General features: G+C 37.2%; 1 protein-coding gene across 1 annotated transcript; it reads left to right on the forward strand.

The window, feature by feature from the left end:
• The first annotated feature begins 474 nt into the window (after positions 1 to 474).
• On the forward strand, positions 475 to 24,308 carry LOC135153239 (genetic suppressor element 1-like). The gene is made up of 5 exons (XM_064095672.1): positions 475 to 517; positions 6,103 to 6,336; positions 16,679 to 16,851; positions 21,750 to 21,874; positions 22,423 to 24,308. The coding sequence occupies exons 1-5, from the start codon at positions 475 to 477 to the stop codon at positions 22,658 to 22,660; spliced, it is 813 nt and encodes a 270-aa protein (XP_063951742.1). The 3' UTR covers positions 22,661 to 24,308.
• The last annotated feature ends 556 nt before the right edge of the window (positions 24,309 to 24,864 follow it).

The following is a 24,864-nucleotide window of genomic DNA, read 5'->3' on the forward strand; positions in this document are numbered from 1 at the left end:
TGAAGTTCCTGTGATTGATTTTTACAAAAATTTAAGAGGTTGATATAAAAACTGCTTGAAAAGTTGAATACGATTTCTCTTATTTATGACACTGCATAATATGCTCCAACTCATCTACTGAAGATGTGAACATTTCCTGTACAGAATACAAATGATACTTTACTGATTATCATCAGTTGACACCTCAAAGCCCTCTAGTGTGAATGAATCCATGATAACACAAATATTCTCATTAACACCTCTGCCCAAAAAATTATTTTTAGATGTGATTCTTAGAATTAGATTTCATTGTTACGATCAATGTAAGGCAAAATAGGAAAAGGATGATTTTTTCATTAAACTTTATTAAAGTCTTAATTCATTCATTTTTTACAGAAGAGGATTTTTGTTGTATCACTCCATGCTTACCAGGAATCGCAGTAATTGTGCACTTTTGGAACGAAAAAAAGGGAAGAAAGTATTCATGGACTATAAATGTGCAAAGCGTCCTTCTACTGCGATGCGAGGATAAGAGTTTGTAAGTGCAATGTGACCATGTATGCCATTCATCAGGCAATATGTATTCCTGTAGACAGGATAGGTTGTTGCACTTCTGTTGCACAATTTACCAATCCTGTTACTCTCTAATGGATATATCATGTATGATTGACATGTTAATGGTAGATTCTACGACATATCGGAGCTCAATGTCTTGTACTGCTCGACAGCTTGAAACGTTTGGTGCAGAAAGGGTCATTTTCCCCATCGCTGTTGTTATCGCATTGTGGTTTCACTATGTGATTTTCAGTTGGACGAAAAAATATATATTATTGATTTGTTGCAAGATTTTTTCCAGTAAAAATGGAGTTGTCACTAGGCTTTGTAGACTTTCATAAAAAAAGGTTCTGTGTCCTATGTTTTGATTGAGCAATATTGTATAAAAAGGACATTAGCTTGTGATTTCATGTGTCAATATTCTTTTTTTTTTCTATCCCGATGATTTGATCTGTGATAATTATATCTAGGCATGCATTGTTACACAGAAGAAAAAAAATTGTCAGGATTGTGATTTATAATTACAAATAGAAAAAAGCTTAAACTTACCCCCCCCCCCAAAAAAAAAAAAATAGAATGAAATTTCAAAAAATACACTTTTCCAATTCAATATTTGGAATACATTGTGGATAATAATTAAAAAAAAATGCTTCCTTCCTTTTATGGGATGAGCTTATTGTTGAATGGTATGTATTTAAGGAAATTTATGTCGGACAGGTGATATTGATGTGCCTCTTAGTTCAATTAATAGAGACATTAATTCAGACATTATGTAGCTTGCATTATAAAGTCATGTTTGTAAGTGTTTTTTTTTTCTTATAATTTATCCTAACTACCTGCATAATAAAACTGTTGTAAAAATTAGTGGACCATTAAGTCATAACTCACACTCTTACTATTTTACTTTTCAAAAGGTTATTTAACTCTAGAATGGTGTAGAATTAATGGGGGAGGGGGTGGAGAGAGACTGACGATGACAAGGACAGTGTTAAAATTGTATTATAATGATTAGACAAAGTACAGAGAGAGGGGGAGAGAGAGAGGAGGGGGGTAAGCAGGCCAGTGCACTCTTCCTAAGTGAATTGACCTCTGCATGTCTTTCTGTCAACTACGTTATGTAAACTAGCATTTCAAATCAAGATTCAGTTTCTTAAGGATTTTTTTATATATATTTTTGAATGAAAACTAGAACCCCCAAAACTTCTTCATTTATTTTACCTCCATATAAAAATTGAAGGGCTGTGTCGCTGTTTCGCCAGCATGCTCTTCAAACCTTCACACTCTCCCAAGTTGAAAATTTCTTGGAATAAATGTTTGTAATCAGAATTCATTTAAGTTATATGTTGCGAGCATCTACAAACCACTTCAGCGCATATATGATGCATTCAGACTGGAAATCTACCTATTTATTTAAAAAAATTGTCACAAATATCTTGTAAAACCAGAGCATCATTATTTTTCACAGACAGTTAAAGTTATGAAAACATTGTATAGTATTACATTAACTTTGTCTTTCCTAAATAGACTGATATTGTCTGATACATGCAATATTTGAAATATCTCTCAAATCTGATCTTTAAAATCACCGGTGCTTGTCTTTCCTTGGTCATCTATCAAATTGCGCTGACTGCATCACTGACTAGAAATTAGCTCTATTTTAGTTTTATATTTTAGAATATGACTACCATGTCCCTGCATTTAATGATTTAAAAGAGTGGATAATTAGTTATGTGCTAAGTGTGTGTTTTCATGTATCTCTTTTTGTTATGGTTTATCAAGGTTTTTTTTTTTGAAGTAAAATGAGTTCATGAAAGCATTCAAATAGTAGACTCGATAGAGACACCTATTGAATTTGCTCAGTTTGGAGACTTGATATCATATTATAAGTATGATGATTCGATATGGTGAAGTTTAAAGAAATCAGTATTGAATAATTCATTTGGCAGGTTAGAGGTAAAGAAGGTGATAGGTAATAGAGTAATCTAGGCTCGTGGAAATTGATCTGGTAATGCAGAGCTTGTCATTCTTTCCGTGGCAAAACTGCTCATCCTTACTGGAATTATTAGTGTTGGATGATGTGCTGTGCTATCATGAATAGTTAATCGAAAGGCCAAGAAGACGGGGTAAAAAAGAGAGGGATTCGTGTGTGGCGTCTTATCATGCCTTATTTTAAAATGGTTTACATGGCTTGGGATAGGATTGCAAAGCCTGTGTGTGTAGTGGTGGTGGTGGTGGATGGCGGCGGGAGGTGGCTGGCGGTAAATTGAGTGGTTGAGCGCGTCGGGGCATATCGCATTTCAAGACCAAGTTGGCATCCTGGATTTTTCCTGGCCTTTTCGGCTTGATTGTTGACCTAGGCCTCTTCGATTCTGGTCTCTTCTATTCCCTTTCTCACACTCTGTCTTGCTCACTTTCTCTCTCTCACCTATTCTCTTTCTCAATTACTGTTTCTCTCACCTACTCTCTCCCACACTCACTTCTCATAGTTTACTCTATCACTATTTTATTTGGTTTTCCATTTTTAATTTTGTTGTTTTTATATCTTTCATTAATTTTCCTTTCTTTTTTTCCCTTTTTTTTACTCTCTGTCTTTCAATCTACCATGTGTTTTTCATATTCCCTCTTTCTCTCTTTACATTTTTACCTCTTTATTTTCTTTTTATTCTCTCCCACTTTGGTCATGTTATTATTTTCCCCTTTTCCCCTCTTGTGTGTGTCTTATTTCCCTATTATTCAGGCTTCATTTATGTCCCATTTATATCATTGTCATGAAATCTACATTTATTTCCCGTTCATTCGATTCAGTTTATCCTTTGAAAACGAGTGAGATGAAAATATACTTTTTTCATCACTTCTGCTCTTCACTTGCAATACCTTATGTTTGCATGAGTAGAATTGAATGATTGACAGAGAAACTGTCTGGTAGGTGGAGACTAAGAGAAAGAGAAAGAGAGATGGAGATTAAAAGTAGGTGCATGTGATTGTAACTGAAATCTCATTGAATTTGAATGTAGCTTACTCGAGACGACTCATAGAAGAAGGGAAACATGAAACGTGTTCTCCCGAAGCCAGTGAAACAAACTTGAAGGAGTATCCAAGGTTCAACAGAACAAGTGTGATGCAACCCTTCCCGAAAACAAACCTTACACTTTGCATGAGCATGTTTGTCTTATGTGCCATCTTGATGTGCATTTCATGTTTGCATTCCTCATTTTCTCACCAATCCACCTCATCCATTTCCAATGTTTTAATAAACATTTAAAATAGAATCCAGGTTCGAAAAATCCCTCCCGTGGTCCATTTAGCCAGTCTGGAAATTAAAGACTGGTCACGTCTTAGCATGCTCCTTTCTTTTTCCCATTAGCCTGCATAATTGAAAACCGCTCATAAATTGCATGTTAGAGATCGAGCATGTCTGTGCATACGAAATGGAGAGCATTTTGTCTTTTTTGTTTATTGTTTTGTTCTTCGTTTTCAAGAAGGATGGCTCTGGAATTCCACTCTTCTGCTTCTTGTCTTAACTTCTATCTGTCTTTCCCTTTTTTTCCGTCTAACTGTTCTTTTATTTTATTTGCTGCCCTCGTGTGTTATTCAATATTTCTCTCACTGAAATATATTCATTCAAATTTAATGGTCTATCTTGTGCACTGTTAACCTTTATACTGGGGGTCACGCTGAAAAAGAAATGACACTTGGTTGCATAAAGAGTTGCAATTAAAACGCAACTCCAAAAATGAAACGTAACATGATTTGTAGCCAATCAGATTGGGGGGATATTTGAGATTTTCACTTAATTTTTGGAATTGTATTTAAATGCTTCTCCTTCTGCAACAAGTCACAGATAAAACAACAAAAAATGTTGCAAAGTAACATTTTGCATATGGCAACTATACAAAACCTACATAAAGCTTTATCAAATTTTGGAGGATACAGAGTTTTAAACTCGTGCTTGAAGGAGTCTGAACATTTTTAATATGGTTTTTAACAATCATTTCAGTGTGACTGTAAAGGTCTATTTCTTTTACTTTTTCTTCATTTGTCCTCCCTTCTTTAATTTAGTTATAACAATGCTCTATCTATCCCTTTCCAATTTTCTCTCCTTGTTATTTTTCTCTCTTCTTTTTTTTTCTGGAATCCAGCCATCCTCTCTGTTGCCGGTAAACAAAAGAATGATAAAACCTGTTTGCAGAGTTTGTAATGCACTTATCATAAAGATGTATCACAAATTTGCATGACTTTTTTTAAAGCGAATTCGTGATTCTGCTACATTGTCTTAAATGTCATGAGCATGATAAATATGTGATAAAATATTAATGATATAATTGTAGCAATGAAATAATGATGAATTTGTTGAAGGCAAAATTTTGTTAGTTTTTTACAAAAGAAAAAAACTGACTTTGATTTTTTTAATGCAGTACACATCTTTCTAAATGATGAGTTAGAAATGGGTGCTGCAACCTTTTCAAAATTCTGCTCTGCTGTGAACATTAATACATAGTTCAATTAAAAAGACGTTGTCACTGCTAAGGTTTTATCAATTCAAGATCATACAGGTCTTATTTTTGATATTTTTTCAAATTAAATTCTTTGTCCTCTTCTTATCCATAATCCCTCTACTGGTTTGCATGAGGAATATGTGGGAACAATAAACCAGGTGATTTTTTTTTTCAATTCAAAATAAGTAATGTTATTAAGATTAAGGAACAAAAGACATTTGGTGAAAGAAAGATTATGAGATGCAATTATAGCTTTTCTAATAACATTATGCCCTGAGGCTTCACTGATAAAAATGATCATAAAGCTGAAAAAATGCAAATGTGGAGAAGGCAAGATCTCTCAAGCTGTAAAAGCAACATGTTAGATTGATTAATTTCTAACTCATCATCAAATTAATAATCAGTCATGGTCACAAAAATTAACTGTACCCATCAAATCTAGCATCTTCTCATTTATTCTTATGTAATCATTTCTTTACCTTTCTTTACCCAAATTTTTCAAATTACAAAATCCCTTGAACCCTTTTCCCTTACCCATTTATCTTATGCTATCTTGGTTTATTTCCCCCCTTCTGTTTAATATATACCTCTTATTCCTTGCCCTATCACATCTATTTTATATTCCACCCATATTTTCTTATTCACTCCTTTTGTATCTTCTCTCAACCGTGACATGAATAATTTTATGTATTCCTGCCTGGCTATTGCTTCTGAGCTTGAACAAAATTTATAACCATGACGATCCCATTGCATACCTTCATCAACCAAAAATTATTAACGCTCCCTTCCTTTTTCTCTCCCGATTTTATCTCTTTCACTCTTTCTGTCTTTTCTTTCTTTCTTTCTTTCTTTCTTTCTTTCTTTCTTTCTTTCTTTCTTTCCTTTCGTTCTTTCCTTTCGTTCTTTCTTTCTTTCTTTCCTTCCTTTCGTTCTTTCACACTCCACTCCTTTCTGGCTGTCCATCTTTCTGTCTCTACTTCTTATATACATCTTCTTCCTCTTTCTTCCTGTCTGTGTCTCTCCCTTCGTCTTTCCATCCATCTCCCTCTCTTTCTAATCAACCACTATCCAGGCCACCTCCCCCCTGGACCAAGCAACAAACCCCCTCCCTTGACTGTGGTCTCCTCTGCTAACAGCAAGGCTAACCGAACCACCGCTACCGTAACCCCCTTCAGCCAATCAGCCAGCACCGTCACAGTGACCAGCGGCAACGGCGGTGCAGGCACCAACCAGGCCTTGGCCGCTACCCGCACCTCCAGCTTCGCCGCCGCCCTGCGTAAACTGGCCAAGCAGGCCAATGACAATGGTAAGAATCAACAGCCCCCTCTATAGGTAGAAGTTTATTTCAATCTCATTTCATTACATTGTTTTGTACTGACTTTATTATTGAATCCATTAGAAAAAAATCATGGAGGCTCCTTTGAAAATTATAGGGGCTATAGCTATAATTTACTTCAGAGGGGGGGGGGGGGCTTGTTACCACTTGCCCAATTATTTTTCTCCCGTTATGTTATCTATGCAAATAATGAAAGGAGTAGCAGATAATGTTTATCTGGTTGAGCAAAAGAGTACTTAAATGCATGATAATTTGAATGGATCTACATGTACAATGTACATGTAAGTATATCATACCGTGAAAGTATATAACTAATGCTTTTTAATGCCTCAAGGGAATGTTGAAACTAAGCTTCTCTACATAATTGGATTGAATCTATGCAATTGATGGTCAAACTTTGTATTTGAAAGCCTGAAAATTGCTATTTATAAGTCTCTTTCAGGGTAGGTGTGCCATTCATCTCTTTGAATGACAGATTGTTACAGTTCAGTTTTTGAAAAAAAATGATCAATACCCTTTGTAAAACCTTAATTTTTCCATTTCTTTTAATCTAACTCTAAGTAAAACTTGAAAATAGAAATTTATTACACAATATCTCTCTGGGTCTAAATCTTTAGGCTCATTAATACGTTATCACCACTTTCATCTGATAGTGCTATCAATCACCAGTGACGATAGATGACATTTAAATACTCCTTTATCACTATTGAATGCCACTCGCTAACATTTGTGCCATGGAAAGCATCCGATCAGTTTGATACCAATTTTAACCAATTGCAACTCATTATTTGCATTGTGGCATATTATTCACCACAATGCTGTCGGTGAGCGTAAAAAAACGTGCTACTTAAACGTAAGTGGTGAAGTTACTGATCGCCTACTGCAATTTTTAACACGTAATAACTTGTGAATGAAGTGTCACTGATTATACCACTAGTAGCTGATAGTGCTATCTTTCATGAGTGGAGAAGATATTTTAAAGCTCCCACAGTGCAACAACGCTTCACAACATTTTTTGTGTATGTCAGTTGCATATTATATGAAACATCCAAAATATTGCAGAGGCAAGAGACATTCTAGTCCCCTTGCAAATAAAGAAAAAAAAACTTGCTCACCAATCAGTCCAATTCTTTCGAATAATTAGTTCAAGTTGAAAATGAAAATCATCTATCTGCCAAAGGTTGCATGGACAAACCAAGAATATCATTCATCATGGCTCAGGAAATACTAATGACATCTTATATGACAGATAATGGAATTATTTTGTTGTTGTGAATTTGTCCTTGCAACCATTTTCTTAGAGGTGATTTTTCGTGCCTATTCTAGACACTTAATGAAAAAAATGTTATTGAAATTTGTTGCATATTACTGTATCTGGAAGAGGCTTAGATACCTTGATGATAATTTTTTTTTGGTTGAATATCTTGACTGGAACCTGTGCCATGATTACCAAAAATCTTTTCTTTTCAGTAAGTAGATTCTTCATAGTAGTATTTATCATTAATTTTGTGTATTATATCCTGACTTGAATCATTATAAGGAAACAGACATGAGTGTAATATCTCAAGGAGTTGAATTATGATGATCGTTTTCTACATTGTGTCTGCCTGGGCTTCAGTGTTATTGGGGTAAAAAAAAACATTATTGGATGTTTCCATTTGGTGTTGAATCTTCAGGTAGGATTATTGATCAGTTGTTTTTCAAGTATAATCATGGGTTGAATCTCTCTAGGTACGAGTTGAATCTATTGAGATTGATAATAATGGTTATCAGACCTGCCTCCCTACCAGATCTTAAACAATACATCATCTAATGAACACCCCGCGGCTGTGCAGCAAGAAAGAGAAAAGAAAAGGATGAATTTAAAAGGCTATCGGGAGATGAGAGAAATGGAGGAACACGGTCTTTATCGCCAGAAAATCTCCCTCTGTAATCTGATCCCACAGAAGATGACGGAAATTGTCATTTGGGTTGCCACGGCAACAGGGGTTACTTACTTCAGATGAAGATGTGGAAGTATTACTTGCAATTTACCTGCGAGCAAGTGTAATGATGGATGGAGTGGGGAGAATGATGGGGGAGGGGAAGAAGGGGGGGTGCAGGGTGGTGTCAAGAAATAGGGGTGGGGTAAAGGGGATATATAATTGTAATGCAAACTTGTGCAGGAGAGGAGGGAGTGGGGTTCAAGGGGAGGTGCTCTCTAAGCAGATGTCAGTGATTAATAGAAAGGTAGAAGGGGGAGGAGTTGAAGACTGGGGTGAGTTACCCCCCCACCTCCCCTCCACCCTTACCCATATTACCAAGTGAGGATGTAGGAGGGGTGAAATGAGAATACAGTACTAGCTTTTCAATTTTCAATGAAGTGGATGTGATTTGGGAGGGGTAAGGGGCTTGGTACAGTCAAGAAATTGGTCTTTTTAAGAACAGAAAGATAAATTGAAAATGTATTTTTGTGCAGTGGAATGAAGCAATATATTTTCAATAAAACACAATAGATGGATTTTTTTAAAGGGAGAAATGGGTTAGTATGTGCGTGGAGGGGGGATGGGGTATAGAGGTACTATCTCTGTCTCTATCTCTCTCGCAAATGTAATCATCATATCCCTGCCAGACAATATTCATGAATTTCCACGAATTGTGTTTTTCTAATGGATCCATGATATGCATGGAGGCCATCTCTAATTGAAGGGTCTGTCTTGCTGATAACCTCTTTATCTGAAGCATCTTCAGGCCCGTGTTATGATAACGAGCAGAATCTTCGATCAGATTTTGAGAGGGTTCTGAAGATGGTAGTAATGATAAAGAGGATGATGATGATGATGATGACAATCATGATCTTGATGGTAGTGGTGGTGGTGATGATCATGGTGATGATACTGATTGTAGTATGGGCATTTTGCTCAGATCTCATTGATGAAGAATAAAAATGTATTCACATCTACATCTTGTTGATCCACAAATTGTTGAGTGATTTATTTCAATGACTAGAGACCTTTCGTTTTCTGTGACGAGCCATGTGGACGTACGAGATTGAGGAATTTTGGGAGCGCTGCGCATGCGCAAAGTAATCTGTGACGAGCCTTCTCGTGCACTGCCCAAATCTGTGACTCGTATTTGAGGGCTTTGACGTTCGGTGTCATAGTGCTCGAACGAGCGCTAGTTCGTACATGATGACGTCATCCAAGCTTAGCAAAAATGAATGAAGCCGCATCAACATTCGAGTTTCGTTGATTCAGCAGGGCTGGTAAACTGCAAATTACTGCTTGTTACCAGCTTTTCCATTACATTTAGTGTGTCCTGTTTCCAGACACTACATATCCGATAGGAAATTGATGTTCTATTTCCAAACAACTGTGTGTTCAAATGTTCAAATGTTCAAATGTGGGTGCAAATGTTGCACCCACAGTCGCCCCACTGGTTCGTAGCGTGATGCTACGCCTGATTCTCCGGCCGAGCTATCACGCTGGTATATGCTGTGGCCTGGTACGGGTACATCGACTTAAATCGAAACTGTTTTCATCAATGTACGAACGTGATACTGAACGAGCGGTGTCACCACTTCCGGTGAACTAGGACTACATTGCAGTCGCAGACAATCGAAAGCTATATATAGATAGATAGAGGGCAGCAGACAAGTGCATTAGGGTAGGACAGGGCACACACTAACTAATTCAGACTTCCATTCACTCACAAGTGTTCAATCACAGCTCATCAACAAATCATAGGCAAACAACCCCTCTACAGGACAGGTTTCATTATCATCAGGCCTGAAATAAGACTAACCATTATTTTAGTAATTTAGAGCAAGAAATAATGTAAATGCAGTGACGACAACAATAATTAAGATGAAATACACAATCCTAGCTTTCCAAAAGGCCACAAACAACTATTTAAAAAATATTTTGGTACAAACCATTTTTTTTTAAATGATTTTGATTAATTCATCTACTGTAGTTCATAAAATTCCATGACATACTTGTCTGAAATGCATCAAATTGCACTGTGATGACTTTCTCTATAAGCAGAAGATAGATGGAGATTATTGGAGATTGGAGGACATCCCTCTTCTCCCAGCAAAGTATCTTAAAAATGGTGGTAGATTTGAGAGTAGACAGTGGGAAGTCATTTTGAATTTTAATGATCTTCTAAGAAAAGTCATTTTTTAGACTTAACTGCAAGGGCTGATCTCCAGTAATGTTGCTTTCTTTTACTTTAATAAGTGCATTAATTTTGCTTTCAAATCTTTGATTTAGACAATTCTAGAATTTGAAATTTTGACATTTTATTGCTAAGAATTTGTTTTATCTATGCATTATAGGAGCAGAGCTATATTTTTATGCCTATGCAGTATGCTCTTTGGAAATGGGTGACAAAAATGTGCAATTTTTTTTATATTTTCATTATTCTTTTTATTTGTATGTTTTATTGATTTCATGATAACAAATAAACCAGATCACATAATTATATTTTTTAATATGGACATGGTACTTCTTTATATGACAAAAATACATCTCTCTTCCAAAAAAAAGTAGTTTTAATGGCATATTGATTATTTCCCTTCTGCTTTTTCTACTCTGATCGGCCCACCATTCAAAGCTTGGATAATTATTTAGATTATCTCAACAAATTTGTTTCAATTCCTTGAAATTTAAATCTAAAACACCTCTTATGAAGTAAATGGAATATTTCACTTTTATTTGTTTTTATTTTGTGTTTGTGTTTGTGTTTTTTTTTTTTCTGTGACAGTAACTTTTCCATCACATCAACAGTTCCTTTGTAGACAACATTAATAAATCAAGGGGAAATGTACCCTTTAGGATTTCAATTAAGCTTGAATAATTCAATATGTTCCTTAGGGGCTGATTTATTCTGATTTTCTTCTGAAGCTTCAAAACAAGTATTAAAAATGTAGAGCTTTGAGCAACCACCTCGTACCAATGGGTTTGGAATCACTTAACACCCTTTATTTCATTTTGTTCCAGGCTGTTTTTTTCATACTGTTAATATAGAATAGACCTATATATTGCCTCTTACTGTTAAACCACTAGTTACATTGTAGTTGTCGACACCCTGCTGGGTTTTTTTTCTTGTACTGTCAATCTAGGCCTGTACTTTGTTTCAATTATTAAAAAAAAAACAGATGGCATCTCCATTAACCCAAGAGTGTCACACGTGCCTCCTCAAACAGTACTTAATCAGAAAACACCCAAACTATCGTTTTGGGATTAATTAATGGACCAAAATGAAAACAAAAACAAATTCAAAATCAACTTTCCCTTTCAATACAACCATCAGCCCAATCACAGGAATGAACAAGACAGAGGTCGTTCACTGCCGAAGCAACCTTGGTCAGGTATTTTTGAACGGAACTTTTCATTTCCCGTTATCTTTCAATCAAGCAGATAGTTATTGGTTTAATATCACCATAGCGGCAGAGTAAAGGGTGAATGAAACTGGAATGCAAACTCATCAATTTGAATCAAGGGGACGTTTATTTTTTAAAAGGAGACAATGGCAGTGGTAATGAGAGTATGAGAGTAATAATCAAGGATAAATCCCATTAGTGATGGGTTTTTTTTTATCTTTCTCATAGAGCAATATCATTTATTGAATGTTTTTTATCTTTTACATGCAATACAAGAAACTTTTCTTTGTATTACTTGACATTGTCGGAGTATTTCTATTTCATATTTCATTTCGATCAGTACAATATGGATTATCTTTTTTTTTCATTGTACAACACTGCATACAGGCATTATTGCTAACAAAAGATTGCTGTACATCTGTAGTTTTTTGCTGAATTTTTAATTGGTATTTTCAAATATACTGTAGCCAATAAACACGCTAATATGCTTTTCAGACTACAAAAGTTTCCTTAACCCCTGGAAATTGGTGGAGCTATGGGAGTGGGGGGGTCGTAGAACCACCAATTCTGTGGCATTAAGATTTGCCCACTTCGATTTCAGACTTCATTTTTACCGAAGTGGGGTTGCATGACGAAAAGGATTCTGGCCCTTGCTTAAAGCAGGGTAAACCGGCTTATTTTGATGCTAGCCGGGCAAATGCAATACTATGAGCAGTAGTCTGAAACCAAACTGGGCTCGGGAAAGGAGGAGCTAAACATTAATCAATCACAGAAGTCAAAATGTCACGTTACACATGCGCCGTGTAGCAAAATCATTGATTTTAATGAACTGTGTTGTAGTCCTAGGTTAAGGCTAAGCAAGCAGTTTGGAGTTAAGGTATAATGTCAGAACCCTCCCCCCCCCCCCCTCAACAAAAATATGGGGTAAAGACAGTCCGGATATAAGAAAAAAGTCTGAAAAGCATATAATGCTTATGTTATGCTTATGATATATTCATATTATAGATTAAAATATTCTAAACAGAAAAAATATTAATAACACTTAAATTAAAACAAAGGCCTACATGCAGTATGTATGGAATCATGTTTGTTGTTATAACAGGCAATGAACTGATCGTGGAGGGGGGGGGGAGAATCAGAATACCTTGCCAGACCTATGTATAAACCATCAGGAATTTGTATAGGGTGCCGACATTGAGATGCTGCAAGGTGTCAATTTTATAATACATGTTTTCTTCTCAACGTCTGTGAATTCAAAGATGCGAGAGATGTCTCCGTACTAACCCTTGTCGGTAACGATCATCAGTTAGAAAACAATAAAAAGTATCCCCTTGGAACGAGGCTAATGTGAATGTGACACCTTGACTGTCGGTCTGATTTGTGGAGAGAGAGGAAATGAAAGCCTAGAATCCTCCTTTCTTCATACTTGGGCAGCATCACTTGGCGTCACTTTGCGCAGGAAGGCTTTGTACACAAGGTCTTGTTTGCTTGGACACTCGTTTGCCCCCTTTGCATATCCAGTCCTTGGTTATTGAGCCCCGGATTTAGGGCATATAAAGGGTGTAGGTGCCGTTTCCGTGCTTCGGCAATGGGGCTTTCAGTTTTGTGCCATGAAGAGTGTGATCTTGATCTATAGGGTTGCCATATTTTACATTGTTTATTGATTTGTATTTATCGTTCAGAATTCATAAATACTGAAACTGAATGATGAGCATAATGATTTTCATTATTAAGTACTGAAAAATGAGGCAATGTTAATGGTTTCATGCAAATTATTTATTTCTATCAGCTGTATGTGTTTTCCTATGGTATTTCTTTGAAAAAACTTATTGCCTCACCAAATAGTGATATTCAACTTTTTATAGTACTGATATGTTTTTGTTTTGGTTAGCAGCTCTGCCTTACTCCTAACTTCCCATACAAGGGAACCCCATCCATATGTCAAGTTCTGAAGAAAAAAAAAGAAACTGTGACAAACAGAATGATAATTTGATTAAAAAAAAAAACAGTATTTCTTTTTAAAGCATTTTTCAGAAATTTACCCTGTCCAATCAGGGTGCTACATAACTTTTTAGATGCACTTGCCCTGTTGGGCAAGTACATTTTTGAATAGTTGGAATATACTTGCCTGAAAATCTATTTCATTTGCCCGAAAAAATCCTTGAAAAAAGTTTTACTTCTTCAAAAGAAAATATTATGGTTTTAGAAACCATTTACTTTTTTTTTCTCTCTTTTGACATGAACTGATGTACCTTGTTCTTGCTTTTTCTTTTACAAAGTGATTTTATCTTGCCCGCCATGACCAAATTTAGGGTCGGTATATCATATCGACCCTAATTTTGGTAATTCTACTGTGAGAATTTTGCTTCCCCAATCCGGGCAAGTAGTTTTGGTCTTTACTTCAAAGCACTTGCTGACTATAACTTTTACTTGCCCCGGGCAATCGGGCAAGTGCTTATGTAGCACCCTGGTCCAATAGACATAATCAGATATGTTGTTTTATACGTGCATAGATCTGTACTGTGAAAGAGGTACGTATTCATTATGAACTGTGAATGATACTATGGCATTTCAATGAATTCATGATTTTAAAGCACTATGTGGTTGATGTCACCAAATGCATTCAAATTTCATTGTGTAACAATTTGATTCGTCGTTTGCACACTGTTCAAATGTCCAGATGGCACACTGCGGAACCCAAGATTGCATTTGATGCACAGGTTAGAATTACCAGGTTAGGCTGAATGAGACAGGGTTTCTTGGATGTCTCTTTCTCATGACGTCTTCTCATCATCCTTTTCTAAGACTTCAGGCGATTTTGACTGGATTACACACTTCTAGATCGCATTAATTACCTGTTGATGATGTTATTAGGATGTGCGCATTCTGCTTCCATTCGTTGTTTACGTCCCTTCTGCTGGGTTTGACGTAGGTCTGGCTGCTTCAGCCTACGGCTTCCTCTTACGTTTTCTAATAGTTATTTATTAGAGATAATTCATTTTTAATCTGTTATTGTCCCATATAAGCTATAATCAAGGCAGGGGCTGCAGCCGTTGTCTTTGCCTTCATGTGTCCGATGTTATTACACGAAACGTCAGCAGTACGTCTGATGCGGGTAACCACCTACATGTAGATACACTCCGACCTATAGTGAGTTCTGGTTTCCTTTCTATCGACCAGGGTTTGTTGCGGGTTTTCTGTTACAAAATCTTTTAATAAAAAGAAAACCAGAACCAATGCAAGACCCGAGTGTATAGGTGGTGGCTTCTGCACAGCCACGGTTCGTTAGTGTTCCGCATCAGACCAGTAAAGGCCAAGGGGGCTCTCCATCCAGGCTGAAAATAGAATGATTTGAACAAGTAAAATAACACAATAAGTAACACAACAAAACACCGGAAATGTCATCGATTTTGGGGAAGGGAATAACAAAGTCATGACATTTTAAAGTTTTTGCATTAGGCTGGCCAAACAGTTGGATGCATGCCTTCATGGATGTGCAATGAGCAAGCTGATGATGATGTCATATGCCCAATTTTTCTTTTGTATATTGTATTTTGTAAATAATGTCACTTTGGAGGACGCATATCCCGATGACATTGTACACAAAAATATTTCCAAGGTTTGTTTGCTGAATGTTGCTGCAATATTTAGTAGGACGCCAAGACGTCATATTTCAATTTTTTGTTGGAAAAGAAATGTTTATCAGGAAGGTTTGTCTCATTGGATATTGTGTGAATCATGTTAATCTCTCATGTTTTCATTTTGCTTTTTGAAATGTTCGTTATTTCCACGGAAGCTTGATATTTTCTGTATTGACAGGGGTGGGGGATATTTTCCCTTCTTTCTGTAGTGCACTTACATTTTTTCTGCCCGACATTACCATTTTGGGTTGATTGCATTGAAATTGTCTTATCCAGGTCTGTCTCTCATGTACCCGATTCATTACGATGCGCCATTTGACACGCCTTTTGAATAAATTACCTGCAAACCTATTCTATTCATCTGTTAAAAGGATAAGTGTTGAAATATTTTATGTCATTATATAAAAATCAATTCAATAATGAGCAAAATAATTTCAATAGTTTGTAATCAATTTTTTTTTGCTGAGAGTGCATTGTAATAATTGGGCCACACGGAAGACAGTCTTTGCATTAGTTCCCAGTATTCCAGGAATGATGAAATTCTGAAAATGCTACCAGTTCCATAAGATGGCCATTGGTTGATGTCTCACTGTGCTCACGAACCGTGATATGTTTTCTTCATAGATGGAAAAGAGATATGGTCATGTGGTGTAAAGTTGCAAATCTCTTTCTCCTTGTCTACGTAACATGAGTTGGAGAATGTGTTTGCTCTGTATTCAGATTGCTATAATTTATGGTATAGATATTCAGTTTCTCGCATCAGAATCAGTAGCGATAACTGACGTACATGCAAGGATCATTTCAGCTTCACTTGAGATGACTTAAAATTTTGGAATGCCTCATTATATCAGGATCTTGTATTAATCTTTGCTGATTAATGGCTAAATAAAATTATAGTCTGTTGGCCTCATCAAGAGAACTTTGTATTGCAATTTAAACTCTACGTGTTTATGTAATGCTTTCTCTGAATTTCTAAACCTGTTGCAAACATGATACCCATAATGCTTACATGTATTGATAGTGTGGTGTTTTGTTGTCATTTCTGTATTGGGGTCCCTTTTGGTATTCTAATGAAAACCTACTACATTAATGGCATCGTAATGTAATGAGGTAGGCCTCGTAGATGTAAAAGTTGTATAACCTTTGCCAGAGTGAAAAAGCTAGAATACCACCAGTTGTAAGTTACATTGTGTGTCTTCTCTTCAAAGACCAAAAACGTAAAAGGGGTTTTCCAATCTGCACATACATTTTCCATGAATTTTGTTTCCATACATAACCAGTTTTCTTGTCTGTTTTCCCCACCCAGGCCCAGATGAGATCTCACCTAGAACGTCACCTGCCAGTACAACACGTAGCTCCGCCTCTACCCCGTCCAAGTACCACCTAGGACCTTCGCCCCTCGTGGTCCCTACCTCAAGCCCTCCAGTGGTTACCATTGCCCCCACCCACACCACCAGTTCTGCCCTGGATTCCAGAAGGGTAAGTCTTTCGCTGTCATCGTCGTACGTTTCAGGTCTTTCTCCCCCACCCCCTCAGCAAACGGCAAAAATCTCTATAGAAGATAATGTTGTGCAGCTTAATCCTTCACTTTCAACTTATACAGGCTATCATTGGTATTGTCCTGTTCTAGTGGTTCTGACTCCCGCCCTTCGAACAGAGGGTCGTGGGTTTGAATCCTAGCCATGGCGTGTTTTCCTTCAGCAAAAAGTTTATCCACACTGTGCTGCACTCGACCCAGGTGAGGTGAATGGGTACCCGGCAGGATTAATTCCTTGCATGCACTGAGCACCGGTGATGATAGCTCGAGCTAAAGCCAGGGTAATAATAGCAGCACTTTGTATCCTCTGGCAAAAAGCGCTTTATAAATCCAGCTATTATTATTATTATCACTATTTAAGAGAGTAATGTTTTTGTAGTGCTGTGGCTGTGTATTTTACTTCTGTAGAGCAAGAAATTTATCTTGTTTGATCTGTCTACAGTGGCCGCATTTTCTGTTTCCTGTGAGTGGTCTTTCTATAAAGGTTTGGCTGTGCATGCCGTGAACAGGGAAATACACTTGTGAATCAATGTCAAAATGAGTTGAAGAGTAAAGAAACAAGACCTGAATTGAAGAGGATGTGCCTTTTAAAAAGATTTAATGAATGGGCAATTCTAATTTCTCTGCTACCAAGGACAGAATATTCTTTCTTCCTTCCAAGGGTTGTGTAATATCATATTTGCCATAGTGTTACAAATATAATAAACAACAATGTTAAGTAATATCAGGGCCCCGTCTTACAAAGAGTTGCGATTGATCCGATCATCTTAAACTATATGGAAATCCAACCATGTCAGAATTGTTTTCTCCAGGAAATTGGCATTATGTGCTTTTTTAATGTCAACAAAGAGAAGCACACTGAATATTTCAGAAAACAATGAATGTATGATTATACATCACATCTAGAAAATATTTTTTAACAAGCATGTATCTTAGATGTTGATGTTGCTGGCTTTCCATAGTTGTGGTTGATTGGATCAATCATAACTCTTTGTAAGATAGGGGCCCAGAATAAATGCACACCACCACCCCTACCCCTCCCCCACCCACCCCTACCCCCACCCCACCCACCCCTCCCGACTTTAACTGATAACTTTCCCTAAAACATAGATTTATGGAAAGACAAGATTTGCTTGAAGGCTCGGGAGGATAGACCCACTTTTCACGCAGTCACTGTTGATTGCCCACAGTTATTACACGAATAATTAGCCGAAGTCTTTAGTCCTGCCCTAATAGTTAACTAACAGACCTTAGCTGGGCGCCTGCAGGAATATCGGCTCTCCTCTTTGCACATTACCAATTCATGTTCTATTTGATACACTAAAGAAAGATGAGGGAGAAATAGTTACATTACAAAATAGAAGATGGTATGTGCAGTGTTGGTGATTACACCCTCCCCCCCCCCTTTTATTCACCAAAATAATCCTTAGAAATGAAAAATGGTTGGAGCATTGAAATAGAAGTTAAGGCTAGTGGCATGTCCCCCCAAATCAGATAACTACCTTTGGTAAAAAAAAAACATATCTTGTCATTAACTGATCTATTATTATTAGGAAGTTATTTTTCAAACAATTCAGATAAAATGGGAAAGACCTCTCAGGCAGTGAAGCGCACCTCTGCCTCCTACCGCCATTGCCAGAGGAGTTACGAAAATTTGAAATAAATCCCTCTGATATTCCAAGTCATCTGGAAACTTGCCGCGGTATTTGTTCGAGTGCCTTGGAGACTTGACAGTCGCAGGAGCAACGAATGCCCATGTAGCGTTTACTAAGATACTATTTGCTTCATGGCTGAGCTGTCGGGTTTGAGTAAATCAATACTGCCAGCTTACTGAAACCCTCTCCATATCTTTAGCTACCACAAATAAATGCAAGCCTCATCAAACCCACGTACATCGAAACACAAGGAAAACTTGTCAAACGGGTAGTGATGCACTCTCTCTGCACTTTATCAAGGTGTGTTTTCATCAGTCGTTTCGTGAAACAAATGGCAACTTTCACTTGCAGCAGTTAAAAGCTACTGAAATTTGTGCGTCTGATTGGCTCAGAACAAATTAGTCAATGAATATCACTGACAAGGTGCTTGATATAACACTCTCCAAATTGCTTCAGCTCAAGAGTGTAACCTGGAAAGCCCTATTCTATGAAAATGAGTGTTAGAAACCCCTTCTTCATTGTCCCTAGTGGGATGAATATCATGCAAAGAAAAAGAAAGAAAGACTCGACTATAGAGCACATACCCTTAAGATGTTTTGTTTCGAACAGCATTTTCAACTGGGTCCAAATCCAGGGGTGTCTTCACCTGTCAATCATAAAACAAATTCACCTAATCAATAGCCAAAACAGCCGCCTAATTGCATCTTCATTAAAATCCAGGGTTAATTCTGAATGGTTTAGTGTCCATGGAGAGTGTAGTGGTTTCATGGTACACCATGTAGTATTTTGTGGGTACACAGTATGTTGGTCTTGAAGAGGACCACCCAAACCTACTTTTACCTCAACTCGTGGCAATAAGCCAGTTCGTAGTTCCTTTCTGCGCATGATCAAAAGATTCTACGCATGATCAGAGGAAGGTCATTTGTACTGAAGTGACATGGTGGTTTAAAATCTAATGAGATAAGCACCAACTTTGATGTCTTGATTATTCATATATTCTTTTCATTAACATCCACAAAAAACAACAATGCGTCCACGAACGACTGGTATTTCACAGTTTGCCAAGTACATTGTGCAACATGCTATGATATGCTTTCAAAGTAGGAATGCAACAAATACCTTCATAAAGTGTTCATTGGTGTGCTATTCTAGTCACCTGGTCTATTCAATTTCTTCATCCTGCTATGTAAGGCAAGCTTACGTAATATCTTGCTTTGAAATCTGCCTATCATAATGAAAGAAATGAAAGGTCATTTGACCATAATTGTCCAGAAGTAACTACGAACTGGTCTATTAGTCTCATAAGAAATTACATCAATTCTCTATTTACCATTTTCATGGCCAGAGTCCTTTGCACAAACAGAGATGAAGTTTGGGAGGAGAGGTAAAAAGCAAGCAAATACTGATACAATGAGTTTCGCCGACTCCTCCCGTGGACCTGTCCTATCATTGGCTTGCCCATGCCAATTTTATGAGATGTTCTCTCTCGCGGGATACAGGCAATTGTATTGACATGACACAATTTTCACATTTATTAAACACAGATGTCAAAGTGGGAATAGTCATCTCCCAATATCACAAAGTCATGGATGCCATTATTTCTTGGTTGTGCGCTTTCCTTATCTCTGTACTAAATTAATCATAAAAGAAATGACAATTCTAAGAAGGAATCTCTCCAATCGATCAGTCATTATTTCTCTTGAATATAATTTTCATCTCTCGTCAGATAAATAAGTTTTCATGGGCAATATGTGGTCATATATTGAGCCAATTATTTTGTCATATGATTAAAATATGATTTTCATTACTGCAGTGATTTTTTAATGCTATGTTGATGTTTCCAAATTTGTATGAATTACTTTGATAGTCTACATTTATCTATCCAGTTACACATATTGACAAAGCAAACACTTCTTTTAAAATGCACACTCTATATTGATAATAATCACCTCTTCATCATTGTAGGAAGATGAAATCATGGATAATTGGATTTTTTCTACTTTTATCACAATTTATAGATGTGAATTTACTAAATTTATCAAATGCATTAATAGTAATAATTGAAAAGAGTATGAGGTCATGGTTGAAGCATGTGAAAAAGGATTTTACAGAACGAAAATGGCAATTGTGTTTCTTTCGGGTGTCTTGTGATATGGAGCTGCCCAACTGATTTTCCACTGTCTGAAGCAGTGATAGATGTAGGCTACTGTATGACAAAGAAGATTAATAAAAGACAAGATTATAGAAATGACTTGGCCTTCTTGGTTCTAGGTGCGTGAATTATGAATTAGAAGACCTATAAAACAAACCTTACATCAAACACGTACGTCCTCTTTGTACTGCTGATCAAAGCAATTATGACCTGTTTGTCAAGATAGTTGTAAACAAATTCATTGCGTGTATCATTAATAAAGTATGATCATAGGCCATTTCTTTTGTGAGTGGGAAAAAAATTAGGTTTAATGATATCAGAACACTTTTGAAAGGTCAGATCTCGTGTCTGTGTGATGTGTGATGAACATATGTCAGTTCACAATACAACTAAAAGAACGGTTAATCGAAATGGGATATTAGAGTAAAAATTGGGACTGGATGAGAAATATTCTAGTGATGTGCATCCAGCAAACGGGCAGGAAATTCTACTTCAAATCTAGCAAAAAAAAATGACCTAAAAGTAGTATAGATATACATGTATTTTTTTAACTTTGAATGATTGATTATTATTTCTACTGTTTGAAACATAACACCTTGTAACATTCCCTTATCAGGATTCAAGATTGAAACCAGTATTGGTTTTGAATGCTTTGTCTTTGTCTGGATTTAAATGAATCCAACCCTTGTGGGTGCTAAAAAGTCATCGATATTGAAAAATAAATAAATCAAAATGACAAAAAATGAATGAAAACAATTTTTTAAGGAGCTTATAGTAGTACAGCCTGATTAGACACAATACCTTAGATGGGGCTGACCGGTGTACACAAAAATACGGACTGTGAAATGGTGTCGCGTCTAAACCTGTTGGGTCTTCGACTGTTGTTTGTATGAAATTTTCCCGTTTGTATTGTCAAATTTCTATCTTATAGTAAAAAAAGATAAAAAAAGTATGATCATAAGGCAACATAACTAATCCCCTGTGGCACAGCTTTAGTAATACTCATCTATCTTTGTTATTTTATTGTTGCTAGGAGCTTGAGAGAAGAAGCCAGAGCAACTCTGTAGATCGTAGCCTCGGTCGTTCGCTGTCAGGAGAGGGTGCGTCTTCTATTTGGAGAGGAAAAGAAAGCCCCAGTCTAGGTCTAGGTCCAAGGAGGTGAGAGATCGAAATTTCAACCATTTTCTTCATTGCCTCTAAATGTGTTCTCAAAATGTATTTCCTAACTCTTGAAATATCAGGGAAATTGCTGCTGTATGAGATTTATATGTGTTTCATGCTGCTGATTGGCAGTTTGAGCACATTCATAGTTGATGTTATCATCTTTCTAAAACATCTGGTATTGTGATATTCCAAGATTATTGAATATTTGTTCAGTTACTTCAGTATTTTGTTGAAATTCATTCAATATCAATTTGATAAAGATTGATCTTAGTTTGTCAATTAGAGATGAGAGGTGAGATTAATTTCAGTTCGTTTGGATCAGTTATAATTCACAGAAAAGATCAAGAAGTAATGTGACTGTGTCATACTTATAGGACAGGGAATCAACACCAAAATGCCTTTGGGACAAATGCCAAAATATCACAGACAGACAAACTAATAATGGTCAGGAAAAATATTGGGGATTTGGTCTGTAGAAAGTTGTTTAGAAAATAATCAATAAGTGAATAATCTTGTGATTCTCTTTGGGATATCCTTGACAGACCGCTAGCCCAACTACCGAGCAAGTCGGAGGAGATGGCAGGGAGGGGTTTCCAGCCATACCGTGCCGGCGAAGACCCCATCCGACCCCCGACAGCCACGCCCCACCCTCTGGCATCTTACGACCCCACTGCCATGGCTCAGATCTCATATCCATTCCATCCTGCGTTCCTGACACCAGCAAACCTTCAGTATCCAGCTTTCAGGTTTGTGAAAGACATTTTCTCTTTTCTTTTATGATTTTTCTCTCTGTGTCATCTACCTTCTCTTTTAATTGGTGGACCGGTCATTTAATGCAGATGGTGTATGTTGGTATGGGCATGTGCTGAGGAGGGGTGGCAGGCATTTTTTTTAAGGGCTTTGAGTTCAAGGTGGGTGCTTCGAGATGGAGAGGATGGCCAAAGAATACATGGAAGAAGGTTGTAGGGTTGGGTTGAGGACGGAGAATGCCAAGTATAGTGTAAGATGTATCCAACCACCCCCTTTCAATGGGGTTAAGTATGGATTTAACACTTTGGACTACTGACTGACACATTCTTAGTATTTACTAGTAGATGATAAATACATAATATGCTTACTCCTAAATAATTCCCCAACCCAGCGAACATCTGCCCCATTTTTCCTCTGATTGCCTTCACTTGACATTTGAAATAAACTGATGGTGAGGTGTTACCATTACAAGGTTTTTCATTGTGGCTGTTGCTGCTGTTGTTAACATTCTGTTTAAAAGTGTGGAAACCTCTGCCTAGGACAACTCCTGACCTGAAAATGATGCCTAATGAAAAAGCTATTCCCCCACCATTTCACTTCCACACAGAGACCTCCCCATTCATTCACATATAACTCCATAAACCTCCATTGATGCTCCCAGAAGTGTTTTTTACACTTGCAAACATTTCCTGAACACCATAATATAGGTGGGGCTAAATGGCAATTTAGCCCCAATTGTACAGGATCAAGCTTAGCCCACTTTCGTATCACAGTGTTTTTGCAAAGTGGGCTAACCCCACCTATAGTACAGGATTATTTGGCCCTGCAAAATAGCAGGGTTAGCTGTGCAATTGCGGTGCTAAGAGTGGTAGTCCAGAGTTAAGAGTGGCTGGTGTAAAAAGAAACCCGGCCAAGCCTATGATGTTGCTTGATGTGTGCCCTTGAAGCAACGGAGCCATCGCTGTTGTCCGATCAGAGACAAGCGCTCATGAATGGCTACCACTTTCCAGGATTTCTGAATTATGCGTGATAAAATCAAGCACTACGCATTTCCTTAGCTGCGGTTAGGCAGAAAATTCAGCCTGTGTAAAAAGGAAAAAAAAATAGTACGGGGTTGAGAAAACGTAGTGTAAAAAGCCTATAAGAGTTCACTTGCCTGATTCGTGCAAGTGGAAAAGTACATGCTGACTGCCTCAAGGTAGAGACGTCATTCCTGAAGCTTACTGCCACTTGTATTTGTACGCAGTCGTGCTTTTCATGGGGGTGTAATTGCCCATGTGGCATTTTAAGAATAAGTCTGTACTTGGGTAGAGACCCTTGACAAAGTATCTTGGGAAGGAGGAGGGTGGTGGGTGGTGTAGGGGGGAGTGTTGGGGAGGGTAGTGGGGGGGAATGGCAGGATGGTGGAAGATGGGGGAGTACTGCGAGAGCTCTTTATTAATTCCAGCTCACCAGTCCCTGATCTGACTGATCGCTTTCATTGATGCTGAGGATTGAGTGTAAGAAAAAAAAAGATGAAAATGGATATGAGCGAGAGAAAGAGAGAGAGAGAAGGGGGAAGAGGGCAAGAATGAGGTGAAGATTTTAAGCATGGAAGAGAATGGTTAGGGAGAGGAGGAGATAAAGAAAAAAGAATAAGAAAAGGGGAAGAAAGTGAGAGAGAGAGATTATTGTACACAACAAAAATAAATTGTAAGACTTTGCTGAGACAATATTTTCTGTAATTCAAATGAAGTTAGTAAATATGAGAGGCTGAGAAATAATGTAAAATATATTTTAAAAAATAAGTGAAAATAAAAATTTTGATGATGCACTGGTTTGTGTTGAGAGTTTGATGTTTGACAATTAACATTGTATCAACTCTGATCTCGTGGAATACTTCATTATAAACATGAAATTGATGTATCAACTTATTTGAAATTCATATATTATTCAGAACCAACATATCTTAGCTCGAATTGCTTTACAACAATCATCTTTAATCTCCCAATGATTAAACACTTGAAGACTGTTCAGTGATATTTCTATTGTGTCTGTTATGGCAGCTGTCTGCTTATGCACATGTATGTTACTTCATCTTGATTTTGTATTATTTGCTTTGAGACCTTGAAAAGCGGGAGCTCTGAGAAGGAAATCCCCTAGGTCATTGAGGATAACAATGACGTATGAGGTACGCAAAGTGGATGATTGTCTTCCTATGGACAAGCCTGTAACCCCCTTCTTTTCTTTGGAAA

This window comes from Lytechinus pictus, chromosome 2, assembly GCF_037042905.1.
Source record: "Lytechinus pictus isolate F3 Inbred chromosome 2, Lp3.0, whole genome shotgun sequence".
Taxonomy (NCBI): domain Eukaryota; kingdom Metazoa; phylum Echinodermata; class Echinoidea; order Temnopleuroida; family Toxopneustidae; genus Lytechinus; species Lytechinus pictus.

Coding starts and splice junctions, on each gene's coding strand:
- LOC135153239 (XM_064095672.1), top strand. CDS start 475: ATGTGCAAAGCGTCCTTCTACTGCGATGCGAGGATAAGAGTTT. Junction 6,337..16,678: donor CAAGCAGGCCAATGACAATG/GTAAGAATCAAC, acceptor TTCCCCACCCAG/GCCCAGATGAGATCTCACCT. Junction 16,852..21,749: donor CTGCCCTGGATTCCAGAAGG/GTAAGTCTTTCG, acceptor TATTGTTGCTAG/GAGCTTGAGAGAAGAAGCCA.